The sequence below is a fragment of the Chiroxiphia lanceolata genome, chromosome 6, assembly GCF_009829145.1.
Source record: "Chiroxiphia lanceolata isolate bChiLan1 chromosome 6, bChiLan1.pri, whole genome shotgun sequence".
Taxonomy (NCBI): Eukaryota; Metazoa; Chordata; class Aves; order Passeriformes; family Pipridae; genus Chiroxiphia; species Chiroxiphia lanceolata.
The window spans coordinates 25,429,857-25,452,177 of record NC_045642.1 but is presented as its reverse complement, the minus strand read 5'-3'; the positions used below and the strand labels follow the sequence as shown (position 1 = coordinate 25,452,177).

At 36.0% G+C, this 22,321-nt stretch overlaps 1 protein-coding gene across 8 annotated transcripts in view; it reads right to left on the bottom strand.

The window, feature by feature from the left end:
• PHF21A (PHD finger protein 21A) overlaps nucleotides 1–22,321 on the bottom strand; it is a 128,236-nt gene that overhangs the window by 79,849 nt on the left and 26,066 nt on the right. For 5 of the 8 annotated variants that reach the window (XM_032691459.1, XM_032691460.1, XM_032691458.1 and 2 more), the window contains 4 exons: nucleotides 16,843–16,883; nucleotides 12,970–13,105; nucleotides 8,442–8,474; nucleotides 6,241–6,327 (listed from right to left, as the gene is read on the bottom strand). In XM_032691459.1, the coding sequence (XP_032547350.1) occupies nucleotides 6,241–6,327; nucleotides 8,442–8,474; nucleotides 12,970–13,023 (174 nt within the window). In that variant the 5' untranslated portion in view covers nucleotides 13,024–13,105; nucleotides 16,843–16,883. The remainder of the gene's footprint in view (nucleotides 1–6,240; nucleotides 6,328–8,441; nucleotides 8,475–12,969; nucleotides 13,106–16,842; nucleotides 16,884–22,321) is intronic. The other 3 variants (XM_032691462.1, XM_032691466.1, XM_032691464.1) reach the window with 1 other exon arrangement.

Below are 22,321 nucleotides of genomic sequence, written 5' to 3'. Positions count from 1 at the left end.
CTTCAAGTATAAAAGTGAAAAGGGAATAGGAGGCCTTGAAATAACTACTGATGTGTGAGGTTATCCAGCAAGTCAAAACATGCAGGAACACCTAATAACCAACTCTCGCCATCAGTAGGGGATTTTCAAGGAAATACGGTAGTTTAATTGCCCGTTTTCCATCTACAATGGTGATTTTCAAGCAGAGCAGGCTATTTTGGAGTTATGCCCTGGCTTATATGGAGATGAAAGATGTATCCAACCAGGTTCAATTAAAAAAGTTCTCCAGCTGCCTCTAAATCTGGCTTAAATATAGTATGAACTCAAGAATTAAAAGTTGGGCCAGAAAATCATTGCTGAATGAAGAGTAACAGGGGGGAGGTGTGGAGAGTTTTTCTTCTTTTGTGATATCATGAAATGGTCACTTGCATTTCCTAAATTGAGTTACCTCAGTGCTAATGTACATATCTAATAGATATGCAAAAATTAAGTTCACAAACCAACAGTGAGAAGGTCTAGATGGAGTTACATTAAGAGAAAAATGGGAAATCCAAGTTTAGATGCCAGTATGGGTTTAATCATGACTTAAGCATTACAAAAGGTTTGAGATAGCTTAGTAATATTTCAGTCATATACAAATGATCATAACATAAGTTTTGCAAGAGAGTTCACGGCAAAAGAGGCAGCAGAGAGAGATGCATGCACTCTGCCTACCTACAATCATCTGTGCAACATTCAAAATTTGCTTCAGTTAGTATATCTTGAGAATATAGAAGATGATAACTTAGTGAGAAGCCATCATATTCACATTTTCACACAAAATTTGGATGCAATTTAAATAAATACCAAAGATTAAAATAGTAAGCTTATGCAGATTTCTCAAACATTCACCTTCTAAGCAGGTGCTGCTCACACTGATCACATGGTTCAAAAGGGCCTGACAATTCACTGAGGCAGTTAACTCACTCCTCCTTATGTCCAGGCAGAGTAGTATCTTTTTGGCAGGAAAAATAAGTGACTACTCCATATCATCTAAGAAAGGAATCTACAAACAGTTGTTTTTCATATATTTTAAGACTGCTTTATAAACAGTTGGTATAAATGGATGCTTGCAGTTACATGGAAATTAGCATATCTTTATCATTCATGCCATTTACTTAAAAAAGATCAGTGTTTAATAATATGCACAGCTCCAGATAAACAACTGGAACTAAAATTAGGCATCACCTGCCTCAAGTTATTAGTAACTAAGTGTTCATATGGCATATTTGTACACTTGGTCCATTGCTGACCAAGTAACTGGAATTTTAATATGCCCTTGATGAATCTTGGAGAAAGAAGGTATCAGAAACTCCAGACAAAACTGACAGGAGTGAGAAGTAAGTGACTTCATTATTTATTTCCAGGTTTTGAGCCCTGAAGTTCTCATGGTGTTCATCAGGCGTATCTACAACCTACAGGCATACCTTGCCTATCTTCTTAGGCACGAGCATTTCATAGTGCTCTTTGCTACCTGCTAACTGTACCCAGTTTCCCTTCTGCTCTCCACTGTTCCTGCATTTACCTTCCTCTCACCAAATCACTGCTTTTTCTCTTTACAGAACACAATGGAACATGTTTCGGGTACAATTTTCTGGTAATGTGTTCAAAAAGCCTCCATAAAAATTCACTTTTACTATGATTGACAACTGTTCAAGAAGAACAGTCTCATAGGATGAATTTATGCACATTACCAATCTTTTCATTACTCAGTTATGGTACCTGTAATAAATATAGCAACATTAATGCTTAAAGCTATTCCTGACAGTTTTTGAAGACTTAAATAACAAGTTTCCTTTGTCAATCTAAACCACATGTTTACATTTATTCAACTATACAAAACCATGGTTAAATTACACTACCATTTTCTAAATCTTCCCCAAATCCCTGTTCTCATTACTTGCTATTTAGTGGCAAGGTTAAAAGGAGTCTCACTCTGAATGTACAGGATTTAGAATAAACTCATCTACCCAAATTTGCTGTAAGCTTTAAATACAAGCAAAATTCACTAGATTTGCCTCTTCATAATAATAGGGATAAGCTTGCTTTTATAGTATGCATTTTTTCTAATTATATTCCACAGTTTCAACTCTTTTTCATAGTAAAGTATATAAAGTTTTTCCCCTACGAAAAAATAAAACCTTAAGTATCCCTACGCTAACAACTATTTTTGAGTACTTTTTCCTACACATATACAGCTCTTCAGAAATCAAAATAACAAAGGGAACCACTTTATTCTTTCAACGTCATGAGCAAATGCATTAGAAAACAACTGAGTTTTGACAACATCGTTTTCCTAAAGATTCAAAGAACTTCACTGCAACTACAGTAAGAGACATTTCCATTTTCTTTTCAAATACAAGGGAAAGAGCCATGTGATTTCTTTAGTACATGCTTATCACCATCACCTTTTTACTATAAAGTCAAAAGACTACTCCTGTAAGCTTTCTTCCACATTTAAGACAGAATATTGCTTCAACTTTTCCAAGAGATTGTGATAAGGACACATGTAGAAATTCCTCTGTATTTGACCTGATATTGCTAAAGAAAAAAAAAAAAAGTTTTTTTTTTCCTGCCCACTTCTTTCTTTACAGTTCTTTAGTCAAATAAACATGACCTCTTCTTTGTCACTGGAAATAAGTACTGTTATGATACATAATAATATCTAAGTTCCTAATAATTTTTTTTAAATTAACCATGAGAGAAAAGAGGTAGTCTTGCTACTTCAAAATTACATACCTCCTGCTCCTCTGTGCTAGGACTGCTCTACTTCAGTCTTTCACTAGTATCACTGGCAGCAACCCCACCACCACCTCCCCAAAGTAGAAAAAGGTATACACTGGTAAACTTCCTCACAGAAAAATTAAAAAATACATTCTTTATGTTTTTTTATTGTAAAGACTATATTTCACCCAGTCAAAAGCTGAATACTGATAAGTAATTGCAGGTAAAAGTCTAAAAATCAGAACACCAAAGGAAGACACTATCATAGAACAAAAGTGAAGGAAAGACTGCTAAAACTATGACTTTCTTCCAAAGACATGAAAATATAATTAAAAAAACAGTGCTCCACAGCAACAGAATTAATTCACATTTACAACTCAAGCTTAGATTTGGCAATTACAACTGTTCTGCAAAAAGTTACTCTTGACTTCTCTATATTGAGGAGAGGGGTGGGAGAAGAAAGAAGAAATCAGTATTAAAACCAATGCATTCAAGGTTTCTGAACTGCAGCTCTCATATTTACAGCTGAGGAGTAAGTCTGTTAAACTGAATTCACCTTATTGCCCTCAGATTAGAAAAAAGGTAAGCATAGATTAGAACTCTATGGTAATACCATAAAGAGACTAGCAAAGGAAAATTCTTATTGCCCTTTAAATGCAAGTTATCTTAAAGTTTTTTTCCTTTTGCAGTTTTCCTTTCATGAGATAAATACACTTAGAATACATTGCTCCATCATCTCTTAGGTGAAACAAATCAAAGCATTTATTTTCACCTCTTTGACATTTTCAAAAAAAAATACGAATATATGACATACCTTATGCTGCAACAGTTCAACCCTGCATCAGCTAACAAATCTCTTTATGTTTAAGCCTACACACGTACAGCCTACCTGCCTTCTTTTTGTACTTTGCCAGATCTCCTCAATTTCACAAACTTCTGAACAGAACTGTCATTATTAATTCTCAGCAAGACACCTAAGCCACTATGAATCACTGCAGCAACTGGCAGCAAGTGTCGGCACTACTCTCACAATGCTTCAGAAATGGAGAGAAGTCCTAAAGCAACTAAAAGCTTTCAGCTAACCTACCGCTGACTTGGTTCTTGCACAAGCCTTCAGGCAACTTCATTAAATAAGAGAGCAAAGAAAAAACGTGCATTAGGGTGACATAACATTTCAGAAGCCAGAAATATTTCATTATTCTACCTCTCTAACACCAGAGTCTCAGCTCCATGCCACTGTCTCCAAGTAGGAACACCACAGGGTTGGAACTTTAGTTTTTCACACTTCATTAAAAGACTACTGAACAATTACGCCTCCTGTAATTGTCCACAGTAGAGTCAGGCCCTCAGAGTTTGTTCACTGAACATCAGGCATCAAAACTACTTGGCTCTAAACAAGAGGACAGATGACACATGTTGCACTCCTTCTTAAGACAGGCACTGCACAATGTAAGGCATTTATTTACTATGTAAAATTGCACATTTCTTCATACTGTGTGAAAATTAAATTGTTGAATAATATTCTCCCCATAAAACAATTCATAACAATTATTTTTCCTAAAGAGAAACGAAAGTGAGAACAGAAAAAAGGGCTTTGTGTAGTCTCTAAGATGCTGCTCAACTCTACATTGCTAAGCCACAGATGTCTGTCTATGCAACAGATTCCTTCAAATAAGAGGGAGTGAGCACTTCTTTGCATTGGGAAATTGTGGTTATTTTCCCAGAACTCACATTTGCCATGATTGTTGCATTTGAGCAGCCATACTACTTGAACAACATTGTCATCTGGGACACTGGCAGTTCTACAGTCCAGCAGTAGATATAACAAATATTCAACCTTGAACAATCATAGAGAAGTTCACTACTGTTGTTCTGACAATCAAACCAACAAAAATACAAGGAAGTAAACTGTACTGTGACTTCATATTGACCGTGTTCACTGTGTGGTAGAAGGGAAGTCAGAAACTTTTATTTCCAAGTCTTTTGGAAACTTAACCCATGTTCATCCCATGGCAAGTGCGTTTTAGTACCTTGAGCTGTAGTTGTCAGCAGAAAAGATACAGCTGCGTTTCTAGTGATGGGTAATTTAAAATACATGTTAGCATAGACCACTGTAACACTAACTTTAAACAGTTGCAAATACAGGTTTAAAAGGTTTGGTAAGATGTACTTGCTTTCTTACACCGCACTCCCTATCTCACTGCCTGTTTGTGCTCATCATGTGAACAGGGAGTCAATATGACCTGCTTCGTGGCATCAAGACAAGCTAATTTTGAAATTACCATGGGCATCCAGAGCTTACCAGAGAATCTTGAAACGGCTTGCTGTGAGACACAGCCACATGCAGAGGCTCATGCTGGTTCTAGAGAATAAATCGTCTTCAAGAGAGGCATGCTATCACATCAGCAAAACCTCAGGTTTTGTTGAACTAGTATTCTCATTAAAAAATCATTTTCTTTATTATACTTACATGTTCCTTCCTAGATTCACTGTTCCCCTACCAAAACATACTATAATTTTTTTAGTAAAATGAATTTTTAGATAAATGTTAATACTATCTGCCCATTTTCTTATGAAAGGTAATTCTCAGAACACATTCAGCTAGGAACAGATGAACACAGATATCTAGACGTGACACTGATGCATTTCTACCTATATTTCTACCTCTGCACATGCTCTAAGATGTTTCACCCCATCAAAGGTGTTGTCTATTGATCTAATTTGGTTCCACTATTAACACTATAAGCAATACAATTAAGGAACTGCTTAAGTCAGTTTACATGGGAGTGGGATGGAGTGGTGTATGAGGGATTTGCATATGTGTTGCTGTTTTGGTTTTTCACAGAGAACAAGTTTTGTAGATCTCTCAGTGTTACTTACTTTTCTTGTAGTTACCCACAAAGCACATCTTCAAATTCAACAATCTTTCTATTAAACATTCAGTTGTAACTATTACTCATACTTTAGACCTGTCAGAGAGAATTCCTACCAAATGGCAAACATAAGACAATTGAGGCGTAATTTGTCATGGTAAAAACACTCAACTAATTTCCAAGTTGTCTATCAGGTACCCATAACTGACCTGAATTAGTTGGGCTAGACATGAAGAAAAATTCCAGCATACTCACCCATATACACAGTAGGGCCAAACTAAGAGAAAATCTAGAAATGTGCCTAAACCAGAATGGTCTGGTTTAGAATAAGTTCTAAGATAATAACACAGGAAGTGACAAAATTTATCCATTTTCCCATCTCCCTTAAAATAAAACATTTGTTTCAACACAAGAAAAATTGCTATAGCTTCCACTGATTAAACGAGTTGCTTGTCTGATAGACTCACAATAACTCATCCTATCTTTTGTTGAGAAATCCAATAATAATCAAAAATGTCTCAATGCCCACACTTATTTTTGCACTTAAAAATTTAGCAGCTCTCTTGGAAGCTAGGAAAAGAGACATCTTTAAAACAGGATGTTAAAAATACATCCGTTTCCCTACCTGTTTCTCACTCAGAGCTGTGATTTTGGCTTGAAGTTCATGAAGCTGTTTCTTCAAATCAGCGTTCTGATTAGAAAGAAAAAATATCTGTGAGAAAGATATTCCATTTGTTAACATAGAGTAGTAGCAGGAAGGTGGTTTGTTTTTTTGTTTTGTTTTTGCATAGTGTACTACAAATACAGCACCTCTGGATGTACAGCCAATAAAATTCGAGAGGCTCAAAAAAGCCTGATTTAAGTCACTGAGTGCAACAATAATCAGAGGACCTTTCCAGCACTCAGAGAGTGACAACCCAGATTGAAGATTTCATTAAAACATCCATTAGTGCTTATCACACTATAAAAAGCACATTTGTACATTTCATCAAGTTTACAAATTAAATGAGAAATGTTTGTTAATATGTAGAACAACAGCATCATACTGTATATAACAGCATGCTATGGTATCTTATCTAAAACATTCTCACCTATGCTACTTGTGCAAAGACATCATACATTTAACTGCATAGAGCATCAAACATATCTATTAAATCTTAACTGACATACATATCAAATAAAGGTAAACATATCTAAGTCTTAATTTCCACATATGTTTATGCCCTAGACTGTACTAAAGGGAATTACATTTGCCTTACCACATCATTCATATCACTACTTTGCCTAGTCTTTTCTTAAACTTAAGATCTGAAAGCCATAAGCATCACTACAAAGACGCACACAGGAAACAACTTTTACCAGGACTTTTTCTTTCTTACTAAAAATAAAATAAAACTTAAAAAAACATCTGTCCATTGTTTAAAATCAATGAAGCTCTACAGAAACATGGCAGGGAAGCAAGTATTTCTTAATTTTTCTCTTTTTCCACTTTTTTTGTTCTCATTTACATCTAAACATTTTACACTAGATTACGCAGGTTCAGTGCTACATAGAAAAATTAAAACATAGGACTAATACCATTACAGGTACTACATGCTCAGGGCATATTCCCTCCTTTTATATTCCTCCATTCAACTCTGAAATGCATTACAATCTCAGCTTGTAGATATTCTTCTCCATTTCTAGCAAAACCAGATATTGCCAGTCATCCCCCTTTCTTTTAGATTCCACTTAATAATCTAGGATAAAAATGCATTAAGAGCATTGGAAGCAGAGACCAGGTTTACTCTTCTTGACTCTTGGAACTTTGCATGGCTGCTCGCAGCATGACCTCACTTTCAGCAGATATAAACTGAAAACAAACTGCTCTGCAGTCTAATTGTTAGCACATCTGCCCAGCGAGTAAGGGTAGCACAGACCTTACCTAAATCCCATCAGAATAAGGAAGTTCTAGAAAAGAGATTTTCCAATATACCCCACTTCCAATTCAACCTTCCCCGTCAGGGGTCCAGCTACTTGACAGTTATTAAAAACTGTCTTCTTCACTGAGCTCAAAAAAAAAATATATACATTCAGAAAAATTACAGGGCATTTACTAATGTATGGAGATGGGAGTATTTTAATAGCAAGCCTCAAGTGAGCTGCCTTTATCCCTCTCCTTAACATTTCAGACTGGTTTGAGAACTCCACAAAATTCCCCACTCAGCAGAGTGCTTAACTGCTGTAGAGTAAAAACCCAGTCACCTTACACAGTTACTGGAAAAGGGATAACTTCTGCTGTCTATGCAAGGAGTCTAGTTATCCAACCTCAGTAGCTCTGAAACTTCCCAAGGTCAAGTGCCCACTCTTTGGACACTACAGTGCTGGTAAGATACCTAAGACAGGCAATAAGGACATAGCCTTAAGTTACATTATTTGAACAAAATTTCTTGGACAGAATATCCTCTCACTTCTTGTACCGTGAACCTTCTTATACTCGAAAAAATAAAAAAGCTATTTCTAACAATAGCACCTTTTATAAAGAACAGCTTCTAATAGAATCATAAACTTACTGCACATTTGAACGGCACCAAAGCCCACAAAGGTCACTTGATTTAAACCAATAAGGACACATATGAGGTAAAAACTCCATAATGGCAAGAGTTTTGGGTTTGTTTTAAACTGTCCAACAGTCATTGTTCCAAAACTTGTTCATAAGTTTTCTTCTAAACACTGTGTTAGCAAGAAAGAATGTGATCAAGAAATATCTAAAATTCTCAAGCTTCATGCACTGTTATTTCCTGCATTTTTAAGGGTAAATAATCCAATATAAAAATGAATAGTTACCTGTGGATCTTGCTTCATTTGGGCAACCAATTTCTAGAAAGAAAACAGATGTAACAATACAATGAAGGCTTCATTACAGATCTTGTTGAAGAGTTTAAAAGTCAGTATTTTTGAAGAACTTTTGTAAAAGCAAAATACTTAGTTTACAGCATTTCAATAGCAAGGCCTGGAGTCCAGTATTATATAATTTCCAAACCCATTCTTATTAATATAGTAAAACAACTGTACTAAGTCATCACTTCTGCTCCTCAATAGCTCTTGAATAAGTGATGCTTTTTAATGACAATTTAAGCCAGCTGGGTAAGATAATCTAATAGCTGTGTCTCCTCTAGAACTGCTGCCTTCTTTGCTTGCAGTCACAAGAAACACATCACAGATAATCACTGCAGGCACAAAAGCTGTTTGTATATTCAAGAGCACAATGTTTCAAGTACTATGGCTCCGCCTGTGTGTTGGCTCGGCTGGTACCAGATGGAAGACCCGTGTTCAGAAGTATCTTTGCCACTTTTCTCCCTCAAAGAGAGATTGAGATCATTGTAGAAGAGATGCCCTCCACATCCAAGGGAAAGCAGACAGATTGTTAACCATTCACCATTCTTCCTCCTTCGCTTCCTTTAGGCAGCTGCAGGAGAATGCTGTCTATTGCTAAGCAAGAAAAAAGTCAGCGACAAAAAACAGAGCCCAGATTGAAGAGACAAGATAAATCAAAAATTCCCCATTTCTTTTTTGGTTACAGCCACATTTATTCATCACATCACCATGTCCCTTCCACACATGCAAAGAACCATGTAAAATCTCTACTTTCTTCTTCATTTACTCATCAGAATCAGGAAAAGGAGTGAAAAACAGAAGGACAAAGTAAGCAAGAAAAACACATGTTCTATTCCGCCTTCATTGATACCACTCAGAGAATTCAGACTGTCAGCTAATTCTCTTTAAAAGTTTATTTCCTTTCATACCCTAAAAACTGTACTAAAAAAAAAAAAAAAGATAACTTTGCATCAGACCACAGGTTTACCTGCTGCATTTTCTAGTAGTAGCCATTAGCAAAAAACAGATGCATTAGCAGAGAGTCCATGCTGGACAAGCATACAGCGTTATTTCTCATCTTTCAAAAATTTACATCTCTGATGTCTTCAAAGATTACGTCTTAGGTTTAATAGCTTGTAGCACACATTTCTTTGATTTATCTGCCTTAATTACTCTTTAAACTCAGGAAAACACTCTAGATTCTGTGACAATAAGTTTCCAAGTTAAACTAAAGGACTCTTACATAAAAGGATGACCTTTTTCTTTTGAATCTGTCTCCTCACAATACAAGCATGAGAGACTAATACAATTACAGAAAACCAGAGCTGACTTGAGTCAAAAGGAGTTGGAAGTTGGACTCAATGATCCTTATAGGTCCCTTCCAACTCAATATTATATGATTCTATGGCTGCTTCTTTATTCAGCTTCTTCCTACATTTTTTCCACAACACATATTCCCCTATCAGTCATCACTTCTTCAGACTGAGAGTCTCCTCATGCACAAATCATTCCATTGCTTTGTTCACTCTTGGCACTCTTCCCTGTACTTCTCTAGTTTGCCTCTATCATCTGGAGACAAAGTTTAAAACTGCATGCAATGCTCAGGTACTCTGTACTGCAAGAACTCCCTCCACTGTTCTAACTGCCAATTCACAGCCTGCTATTGCAGCTGTAAAACTGAGCCTGTTTTTCCAAAGTGCATCACTTGGCATTTATCTAAGCTGAGCATTATTGTTTCGTCATGCTGCCATTCAGCGTCACAGGCACACTCAGCTTATTTTTCCTTGCTGCTTCCTGCAACATTAGAATTTGACAAGCAACAGATCTGTTAGTTTTTATACAAAGTGCTCCTGCAGACACAGTTGTAAGACAATACAGTCAGTACTGTAAACTGTTCACAAGGCATTGCTAAATTTATGAATCACAAAGCATTGCATCATGCAATCCTAGGGAAAAAAAAAATCTTCTTTTGCACTGACCACAAACACAAGTTAAATTTTAGATATTTTAAAACATACTGATCTTTCTGGTAAGAAATAAGGAAAACTATGGTTTAGGTTCTTTCCCCACATCAGTTCAAGGAATCATCCACAAAACCCAATCCTTCTGTAAGAATAGCTAAATATAACTTCTTTAACACCTCTTGTGATCAAAACTATGAAGAGCAGACTGCTTCAAAATAACCTTAATTAAGTCAACACAGTAGCAGAATGAAGTACTTAGATTAGATGCATTTCTTCTCAGGACAATCAATATAGCTTTGACATTGAAGCTATTTGAATAATCAAGTTGTATTACACTGATATAGCAAGTGATCTGGTCAGATGTCATTCATGGAGGATTCTCTGTAAAAATGAAACCAAAAAAGTAGCTTTTTCTAAACAACACAACACTTCCTTTGGGTCCTTACTGGTAGTTTAAGACTCACTTTGCCAAAGCAGCATTTTGAAAGCTTCAGACAGTTCTGGAGATGAAATAGAATAGGCAGGAAACAAGGAGCTATTCCACAAACAAAACCACAGTCATACTGAACATCACTTTGTACAGCCATGGAAGCAGTCACAAGCAGTACACTGCACCAGGAACCTGGGAGGCTTTGACCACAGTGCTGAGCTGAACTCTGTACAGGATCACAGACACCCGTGACCACTTGCAATGGGACAAAAAACCCTGACTGTATGAGTGTTGGCAAGCTTTTCTAGAGAGTCCTCAGAAAAAGAAATACTAGATAAGTAAAAGATGACAAGAGACACTGCTCCATAAATCCTGAACAGGATTACAAAATTCAAAGTTATCCAAGAAAGTTCAAGCATTTCATTGGAAGATTTCTTCTTTTTGTACCAAAACTAGTTTAATTTCTATTGGTGTCCATTTGACAACAACAGTTCACAAAAGTTTACTCAAGCACTCAACATGCCGTTGCAAGTGTTATTTTCCATCGTAAACATATACTTGTTCTTAGCCCTAATTATAGAAATATATGGCATCTTGAATTAAGACAACTTTTTGATATAATGGCTTTTCTAGTTTCATCAACTAAATCCAAATTTAATTAAAGTTTATTTCAGTTCAGAGCTCACTTTTAATGAGGATTGGTTAAAGTTAAAGCAAACAGGGTCAAAAAAAATTTAAGCTGTTAAAAAAAGTCTTTTTGGACATATTCCAATCTTCATCCCTGTTCAGCATTGTCATTATGAACAGATGCTAAACATTATTCAAAATTCACAGTCTTAAAATTTTTGGTTAGCTTAGGCATAAAGGGGAATGAAGATACCCACAAGAGGTAAACACTGTTATACAAACACAAGTAAGACTAGCGTTCTGATCGCTTTACAGAAGGTAATACTTGAAAAAATTACTTACTGGCCTCAGATATTTCTATGTCTGCAGCAAAATGGCATGGGTAATTTCTGAACTTCCTTACCCCCATAACAAGACTTCATTGTTTGAATGCCATGGCCTTGGGAGGAGAGCAAAATACTCATCTCTAGTTCTGGAAATCCATCTTTAGCTTTTTCAAGTTTTTCTCCAGAGCTGTAAGTTTTATTTTGTTAAAGCAGACATAGTTCATTTTAACAATTCACCCATTTGAGTTCCTGCAATCTGCTCATCATTGCATCAAGAACACTTTTTAGACAAGTCACCAAGTAATAAGGAAACATTTTCCAAATTTTATATGATGGGTTAAACTGATCAGTGATATATTTTTTTAATCCACCGTGTAACAGTTGTGAGTTTCAGATATCTGGAGAGCTCCATGAATACTTGGAGAACTGTGTTTAGAAAAGGATTCATTGATAAATTTAACATTTCAAATTGGCAGCTACTCTGTGTCTATGGTTGTAACAATTCTGTCCCAAGAATATGCATATGTCCTCTTACATTTGCTAAATTAGGTTTTATTATTATTATTTCTAATATTTCCTCAATTGCTTTGTAACAGAACTGCAAAATGCAACTCTACTGCCATATAGTATTGGACAGTCTACCAGTAAAAAGACCCAGAGTAAAAATTTCCAAGCCCAAGCACTATAACATTTTGGTTATCAAAAATATACAAGTTTAGAAAGTACTAAAGTAGAAGACACTCCAGAAGAGAAGCACCAGATGAAATCATGCAGTACTACATACACTTCACTTTAAAGTTCCTCCACCATATTCCTCCATTGCCAACTGAATACCACAGTTGGCTTCAGAACATTAGAAAAACCTTTCAGATAGAGGTTGCTGAATTTAGAGTTCTCAAAGTGTTTTTATTACTGCTACAAAATATTAAAAAAAATCCCCACCCACAGATTGATATGTAGATTTTTCACATTTGCTAAAAAACAACAGGTGGTGGGGTCAAAATGCAGAGTATAAAATTTTTAAGTATTTTGAGCTTATAAAACAATTATTACTATAGTTGTAGTGCTACTGCTTAATGCTCCCATTAGTAGTCAGCAATACTAATGCTGCTATTACTTGAAAGTCTAAAGCAAGAAAGAATACAAATTACCTGGTGAACCTGAATCTCCACTTTCAGAGCCTCCTGTAGAGTCTGCAGCTCCATTCTCTACCTTCTCCACTTTTTCTAAAAGTGTCTTTGCTGATTCCAGTGCCTTTAGTTTCTGGTTCCCTCTTTAACACCAGTCCTATGGAAAAAAAAAAAGGTTTTGTTTTGGTTTGACAATTTGAATAAAGGAGATTATAACAGAGCGGGAATTCAATAGTGAACTACATTCAAATGCAGCTTTCTAGCCTAAACACAGTCAGTCTATTGAACACAAGAAATCTACAGGCTCTACAAAATGCCTGCCTTGGAGTCATTTAGCCAAATTTGTTACTTCTCACATATCCCAAACTTGACATTCTTTGTCCCTTATCTTAGTTTGCTGGCAGCTATTTCCTACCAATATCCTATTGCAGTTGCACATTAAATCAGAAAATTTAACTACTGAGAATGTTTCAAAAATCTGTGTAGATGTAAACATATTCCAAAGACTAAAATTCTGCAACCCAAATTGTTACATTCAATGTACTGCATTAACATACTTCCATGATACTGTAGAGCTGTTCTTGGATGGGACAGTGCGCATGCAATTTGATAGAACAACATTAATATACTAATAAGCTACTGCCTAAAGTTTGTGTTTAGTTAGTCATTTCAGTTGAAATCTGTTCTGAAGGAGCATAAGATTCATATAAAGCAGCACAAGACTTTTTCAAAATTATTAATTTTAAAATCCTTTTCATCTTGGAATTCTACTTTTAGATCACAACTATGAGTTTACCATCTTCACTTGTACTACAAACAAATTAATGCCCCCAACCTCTGACATAGAAAAGCATTATCAGACATATTTGTAAAAGCCTTGAAAGTTGGACAAGAGATTTTTGTTCAAAAATACATTAAAAGTATCAGCTTCTGAAACACAATTAAGATTACCATATGCTCAAATCATAGTAGAACCTACGTAAAAACCATCTATAAATACATATAGATAAAAGCCATTGGAAAACATTATATAGCAATCCTTTTAGTCACTTTTCCATCCAGACACCATAATTAAAGAATTTCTGTAATGTTAAAATCGTTCCTTTTTTTATTTTTTGCAACCTGCTCACAATTATTGCCCAGGTATTGCCAACTCAGAGGCCTTCATAACCAGACTACGAGGTTTTCAAAAGGATACTGACAGTTTAGATTAGACATGTAGGCTGTAAAAAGAGAGTAACTCCCATAAGTTAAAGACTTTATGTTGTCTCAGTACAGTAAACTGAAGTGTTGGACAAGTTTGTGCATTCCTGAAAATAAAAAGGTTGAGGGTGTCTGTTTTGTTTTGTTTATTTAATCATTTCTCTTTTCAAAAAGAAATATATTACAAAAAGAGAAGACTATAAAGGGGGTTTAAAAAGCATTGTATTTATATAGCTCATTCTTTGTCAGTGCTGTCTGCTGTTAGCTTAAAGTCACTTATTTAAATAACAAAGGCCTGATCAGACTTTCTAGCCAACACATGAAATGACCTGCTGCAAGGGCCTCTCCCACATGTGACACAGATGAGCGAAAACAGCTGCCTTTGCAGCACTACTCTCTATAAAATTGTAATTTGTATCAAGGGATACATGGAAATTACATATAGTTCCCTGACCTATTACCACAAACAGTAATGAGAAAACAGAATCCTGGATTATTACTTCCACTCACTGACAAGAATAATGATATCATGCTTTAAGTCCCTACCACCGCAGTTTCAAAAGAAACTATGCTTCAGAAAACCACGTGGGAGATTGGTTAATGAAAACTGGAACCCACTGCAGAGAAAAGAAGTCTTTCATGAGCCTTGGAAATTTGATTTTGGGGTAAAGACACAGGCAGGTATGGCCATAGTTTCTTTCTCAGTGTGTCTTCAACAAATGAGAAGGTGCACATGATGAACAGTTTGTATCACTCCGTAACTACATGCCAACTTTAAAGTTTAGTGCAGAACAGTGGAAGAGACAGTTATCTCAACTGACAATATAAATAATATCCATCATTTTAATACATGTAACTGTAAAGTCCAATACTAGTTCATGGCAAAAATGACATAGTACTTCTGTAAAAAAAAATATAAAGATTGAGTAATTACTATTAATGCACAACTTCATTTGACAGATAGAAATTGTAGTATTGATGGTACATAAAAGTTAATCCAAGCTAATTGCATCTATGCCTTGAACAGCTAGAAAGATTTTTCAAAATTATTTTTTTAAGGGGTTTAAGAAAAAAGTGACACTGCTTTGCAGAAATAAGTGGTTGCTTAGCCTAGTCAAGTGTATAGGGGTATAGACATGAACAGATGTATTTCATTTAAAAGTTTGATCAAGTTGCCAAATTCTGAATATGAAATATATACAGTTGTTTCCATCTGGAACACGCGCTTATAGCTTCCCTTCCCAAGTAAGAATAACTATCCAAAGTTATCCCTGTCCAGAATTCCCCTCAAGTACCTTACACACCCAGTGTTAAACAACCAATATAAAAAAAGAAAAAAGTGATCATTCCTTACATCCAGTAATACCCAGACTGTATTTTTTCTGGTTTACATAGAATAACATATAGAAATATCTATCAGGGCATCTGGTTAAACATTGCTCACACTTCCTTTGAAAGGAGGTACAGAACTACATAAGCAAGTGGTTACACATTTTACAAGTGCACATATCCTTAGTATTTTTGAAATTTTATTCTTTTAGACTGAACTTCAAGGGAAGATTTAAAAACTTAAGTCCAGTGGCATTATAAACTACCTACAATACCACATTCAAAGAGGTATAAAACCACCTCTGGATTAATCATAAAGCATAGTGCATTTTCCACTTTACTCTTACGACAGTGGAATTATTTTAATTAAAAAGTCTGTAGATGACTGAAATTGCATGGATGGGTTGGTCGGCAAAAATCCTTCATTCCTTTAGTTTTTAAAGGAAAACATGCAAATTCTTTATTTAATGGTAGAACCAGTGATTTCCAAAAGGAAAGCAGAGGACTGACAAGTTCATGCATCTCTTGTACATCCAGATGTACTTCCAAGTTTCAGCCAGAAAGAACACTGAGAGCAAGAGGTAAATTCACCATTTTTTGGATGGATTTCAACAACTGGAGGCGGCAGCAGTCCTCCATTCAACTTCTTGCTGGCATTCCTTTGTTCCCAATAATCACTTATTTCTTAAGTGGTTGCTTCAAGACTTGAACATACTCAGAAAAGTACCCCAACGCACTGGGCTGGGTAGCACATGTTTATAGACTATTTAAATATTCAGAGACTGAATGAAACCTTAAGCTCTATAATAATCACATAAGTGCATTCACACTTCTCTGTTATCTCAATTAAATACAATCCACATCAGAATCTAAATTATCACAATGCTATTTAAACTATGGCTCTTTTGGAAGCTACACTAGAAACACATCTGATATTTATATAAACAAAGGCAGGACACACACAAAAGCCATGAATGCCTTCTGTGTGTATGCAAGGTCTCTAAGTAACTTAGAATTTTAGAGAGAAGCCTTTCTGCACCAAAAACCCCTTAAAATAAATTTGGGGTTCACATTACATAGAAAAAAACCCCCAAACCATAACATTATTATTTTTGAGTAGATGAATTTAAATGTCCCTTGTACTTAGAGACCCCTGGGCCCAAATATCAGTCCTACACAGATTTTATTTATAAGACTGAGGCTTCCATCAGTAACATTTACTTTTTAAGATTTAATTTATGAATACAAGAACAGATAGGATTTCAGTTTCAGTAAGCATCAAACTTTTCCAGAAATGGATGCCAGCTCTTCATATCATCTATTCTTAGGTAAGCCATTTTAGCCCTAGGAAGAAGTACTTACCAGTTTTGAGTAAGTTATCCCTTTCAGCTCTCCACTCTCTCCTACAAAATAAAAACAGCAACAGAAAAAAAAGATTATTACATAAATTTTAACTATAGCTTGAAACAGAAAAAGAAATTCAAATATTTGGAAAGTTGGAGGGAGAAGGGTTGTTGATGGTTTAGGAGGAACTTTTTTGTTTATTTTTTCTTGGGGAGCGGGGCTGGCATTTTTTTTTTTTTAAATGCTGAAGCTAACTATAAAACATCAGTTGGAAAGAAAATCCGTTTGACATGGTAGGGAAAACCAAGGAGACTTACAATTCTAATCTGGATTAAAATACAAACTATTACTGTCATTAGGGGGAGAACAGATTATAGGTACAAGCTTTTCTAGTTCTGTGCAAGGCCAGTGTCCCCCTCCCGTGGTGGACATACTTCCACTTTATCACATTTATTAAGATCTGAATCACAAGTCTTGTCAGTTGCCACAGCTAAACATGACAAGATTACCCACCTTAGACATCTGCCCACCACCTCTGCCAGAGGATATACCAACAGAACAAATATGGTAGAGCAGGTGGTACAACAACAGCACAGTCACTAGAGCTCAAACCCCAGAGTACTAATGTAAACTGAAATCAACAGCAGTTTAAACCAGCATAGTAGGCCATGAAGTGTGGAGGCTGAGAAGATACACTGTCCATTACACTGCCTGCATCACAGGAAGAATATTTAGTAGCATAGCAAGGTAATACCTCTTCAGTCATCCTCATATGAATCATAAAATACTCATGAGCCAGAGTTCTAAAAAGACAGCCACAATATAAATGATAACTCATTGTTTAATTACTTTGCCTGATGCTAAAAAAAAAAAAAGTCTCTAAAATACTCCCAATTTTCTAGTAAAATACTAGAATATTAGCATATTTTAAGCTTCAACTGCACAGCTAACAACACCTTTGCATATATGTTTTTATCCGCACACAAGTCACCACAGGGCTGAAGTTTAAGGCCCAGCCTTATAAAAAGATACAGTAGCAGAAAAGCCACATAATTATCTCTTGCTAATCATTGGAGATCAGCACAAGTGAAGGAGTTTCCATTTACTAACCAGGAGAACTGTGTGCTGATGAACACTGAGAACAGAAAACAGGAAGCCTACTGATGGTAGAGACTGTATTGTCAGTCTCCTAGTCTCAAATTTTATTGTGCATTTTGAACAACACAATATTACGAAGATGTTTAATTTTAGAGCAATTCCAGCTTAGTTTAAATAATATCCAACTGTTAACATGGCAGGTTATGAACTTTGGAGTATGGACTATTTTGAGGTTATATTCACTCTGGGTGCTAGAGAATTTCAAATACTCTCATTGTTGAGGGCACTGAAGAGGCAGGTATGATTCTCAAACTCTAGTTGTTTCTTTTTTGATGTTAAAATCTTACTTGTCACCTCCACCTCCCACTATCAATCAGCTATTTAATTGGTCCAAAAATCTACAGACTAAGCTTTTTCATTATGCAATCATTACCTGTCCCTCTTCAACAAGCAATTACAACTATATGCCCATGCTATTAATAAAATAATAATTTAAAATAAATCTCACTGCTGTAGATGACTGACTTTGGAAAGCTAAAGAAAACAGTCGGTACTACACATCCACAAATGCAGTCTTAGAATAAACAAACATGATTTTTATATAAAAAAGAAAAATATCAATTTACTTGTAGCACAAGTACATGCAAACTGATGAGAAAGCTGTCATTTAAAAATAACAGCAACTGTTCCTTCCTTCCTTTTTACCCCCCTACGTAGAGACTCGCCTCCATAGTAGGACTCCAGCTTCATCAAGCTGGAAAAAAAGCTGCACAGTAACAAACCTTGAGATTGCATTTAACCACTCTGAAGGGCTGCAACCCCAGACTGAGAACCCAGGGGCTCCCAAGGACAAAGTTAGGAACACCAGGAGTTGAAACGTGACTATCTGAGTGAATTACTGTGTTGCCTTGGAGAAGCCACTTAGAGAGGACCTAGACAGGGAATGGAAATACATTTGCATCCTTTTCCATTCGTAATTTATTACAGGCTTTTTCTTAAGAGTTTAGAACAGGTTAATGTTTGAAAGTCAAACCTCTGGCAACACAAAATACCTTAATTCTGCCCTCCTGCAGGTATAGTATTTTTACTGACATCTCTGCCTCATTTAGTAGAGGACAAGCTTAAAGAATAAGGCATCAGTTGAATACTTCTTTTCATTCTGAGCTTTCAGTTTGCATGCTTTTTTAAACTCAATGTCTAAGCTCTACAACAAATAATTGGTTTCTTCATAAGCAGCACACTAAAGAGAGCCATAGGAAAACTTGTGCCTGATACAGGTAAGTTTTCTTAGATAGAGAACTGAGACAGAGAAATGATGAACAAACACCCACAGTTGGTAACTCCAAGCATCTTAAACAAACTTAAGTTTTCAACTACTCTTAACATTTTTATGGTAGAGAACAGCATATGACGAACTAAATCTGTAGCTTTGGTGAATACTGGGAACCAACATGGAAATAGTATTAATGAAAAAGGTAGCATATAAAGTCTGTTCTATAGGTGAAATTATTTCCTGTTCACAGCAAGAGTACATACAGTAACTCACACTGCCTCTCTCTTCTCTCAGTAAAACACATTAGAAAGTTAAGACTAGGCAGCTCACAATCACTCATATCCACAGAGAAGTCTGAAGAGTTTAGCATTATGCAGGGTTTCTTAAGAAAAACTTCAACAAGCAGAAATGTATCACAAAATCTCAGCTATCAAATTTACTGAGGTAGCCTTTTGAAGGCTCTAGAAATATGTGCTGTAAACTGTTCAAGGCAGGAGTCTGAAAGGCTCAGATTATTACAGGATATTCTGCAGTTTTTGGGTGTTTTTTAAACCCCAGCTCTGGGAGTCATATTAAGACCATTGCCTTCTTCCCAAAATATACATATGATCTGTGACCTGAAGAAAAGCTTGAGCAATGCTTACCTATGTTTACCACAAGCTAAAAACAAAACTCAATTAAAATTAGCATTAACCAAATAAAATAGCGATGTTTTAGCAATATATTTTTGTTAGGAAGACTGATTGTTGACAATCTGATGTTACTCCTACTAATATCAATATTACTAACAGGAAAGGCAGATTGATATATACATACACTTACAGTAGTAATACCCACTCCAGACCCTAAAAAAGGTTCTTAAACTTTTAAAGAATTCTATATAACTTATGTAACAAAAAATAAACCACCATTACCAAAACATCATATCCTGCAGATCAACTTTAAGCTTTTTGTTGAGGTTGGCAAATAAGGAGAAAAGTTACTCATTTCATGGACTTGTTACAAAAACAAAGATCTCAAAACTCTTATGTTTAAAGTTTGGCAGTCCCTGAGAACACTAGAACACATGGTGGTGAAAACATTTTAGCATACAGCACCTGAAGTTTTAAGACTATTTAAATGCTAATTATCTGTATATTAAGATGTCTGGTTATAACTTATTATTATCTTTAATTTACACAATAAAGCTTATGTTACTGTAACCAGTGACTTGTTTGGAAAAAAATGGGAAAAATTAATTGTCATGTGTAGCCATTTTTTCTTAGCTTTTTTCCTAACTCTAGAAGCTAGCACACATTTGCTGTCAGACCATGGAACTTCATACGTTCATATCACATTACAATATTTAATTATTTTTTATTTTTTGCCAATAGGACCTTGGCCCTGTTCAATGCACAGGATGAACTCAGACAAAAAAGGACTAATTGCTGTGCACAGGCAATTTTAAGCCTGATATTCTTTCACATTTCAGAGCATTGCTTGACAATGTTAAGGGTAAAGCATTAATTAAAAAAGTGAAACTAGGCTGGGGGAGTTTTGTGTAAAATGCACCACACACAGAATAGATTCCAAGTTTTTTCTCTGGACTTTTGTTTTAAGATGTTAACTCCTCAAAGCAACAACTCTCCTTTCCACATTTGAAAGGCATCCTGTATATAGAGAGCACTCTCTCAGTATATTCTAGGAAAACAAGTCATAGCAGTTACTTTACTGTGATTTTCAAGTCAGAAATGAAACCACTCATATTCCATAAGAGGATGGATTTCTGCAGCCTTAAGAAAAAGACCAAAAATAGTCCAAACAGGGGGTATACAAGCTATTTCACATTACATTACTATAAGGTTCATGTTTCAATGACCATAGTTAGCAGTAGCCGTGCTGTTACTTCTGTGATTAAAAAAAAAGCCTTTTGTGTGCCAGTGCATGGAATCTGATCTTCCTGCTGTGCTGCAGCTGGGAGAACTCCCAGTCAGCCCCAGTAACACATGCCAGGCTAAAGTTAAAGGGACCAACAGGACTGCCCAAGACAACCGACTCAAGCACACACAAGCGTACCAGCCATGCCTTCCAGTTTGTCATCCCTATGACTCCTTTATAACTGCACTTTATTCCTCTTTCCCTATCCCCACACAATACTGGTAGATAACGTCCACTAAAGAGTTACCAAGGAGCCTTGGATTTTCTACTTATGCATGCCGGCAACTTATAGGATTCAAACTACAGGCTTCAGTTCTGCCTCCAAGTTCCTTTGGTTGCTATAATTAGCCATGAAACAAATGCAATTTGGAGTTTAAGGCACCAAAGTTGATTTCACTTGGGGACAGACTGCTTCACCTTCTCTGAAACGTTTTCTAGACCCTCAAACTAAGTTTAAATAAAAGTGTGTGACACCATCATTTACTGAAGCAGTACTAAATTTAACATATAGAAAATGAGCTAAAAGACTCATTACAGTTCAAAAGGCCATCCCTAGTGTAAAGATAAAACCATTGCACAATCTGCTTTTTAAAATACCAGTCGATGCTTGCCATTGCATCAAACACATAAACAGAAGATGATTATCTTCTTAGCTCTGCTTGTCCTATGACTACAGTTCTATTGGGCATCAGTAACTCTTCCTGAATGCACTCTTTCCTAGCATCTCAGAGGTGAGATGGGGGATGAGATCACACTCTCCAGCAAAACGATAAACCACATTTGGCCTAGTGGAAAGTTAGCATAAATATGTTTTAAAATCTCGGGATCGTCTCTCTCACCTGAGCAGTTTCAAGATATGTGGCTTTGCACTTTTTACCCAAGCACAAACCTCTCTTCTTTGCAGAGTCTTAGCGTATTTCTTGAATCAGAGAAGCCTCTCTAAACTATGACCATTAGTAAGCCTGGCAGAAGTTCTTCCTGACTTTACAGCAAGGGTTCAATGTATTCCCTATCTAATCTGACATTCATAAAATCACCAGCAGTAAAATTCTCCTTTTTCTACCCAGAAACTACTGCATGGGGATGTTTTACAGCACTGTTGCATTCAGAAGTTCTAGTACTGCGACAGAGAAATACGAAGGACACCATTAAGCCTCACTTTGCTCAGGAAGTTATTATTCATCAGTTTTTAGAAAAACAAAAAATCAC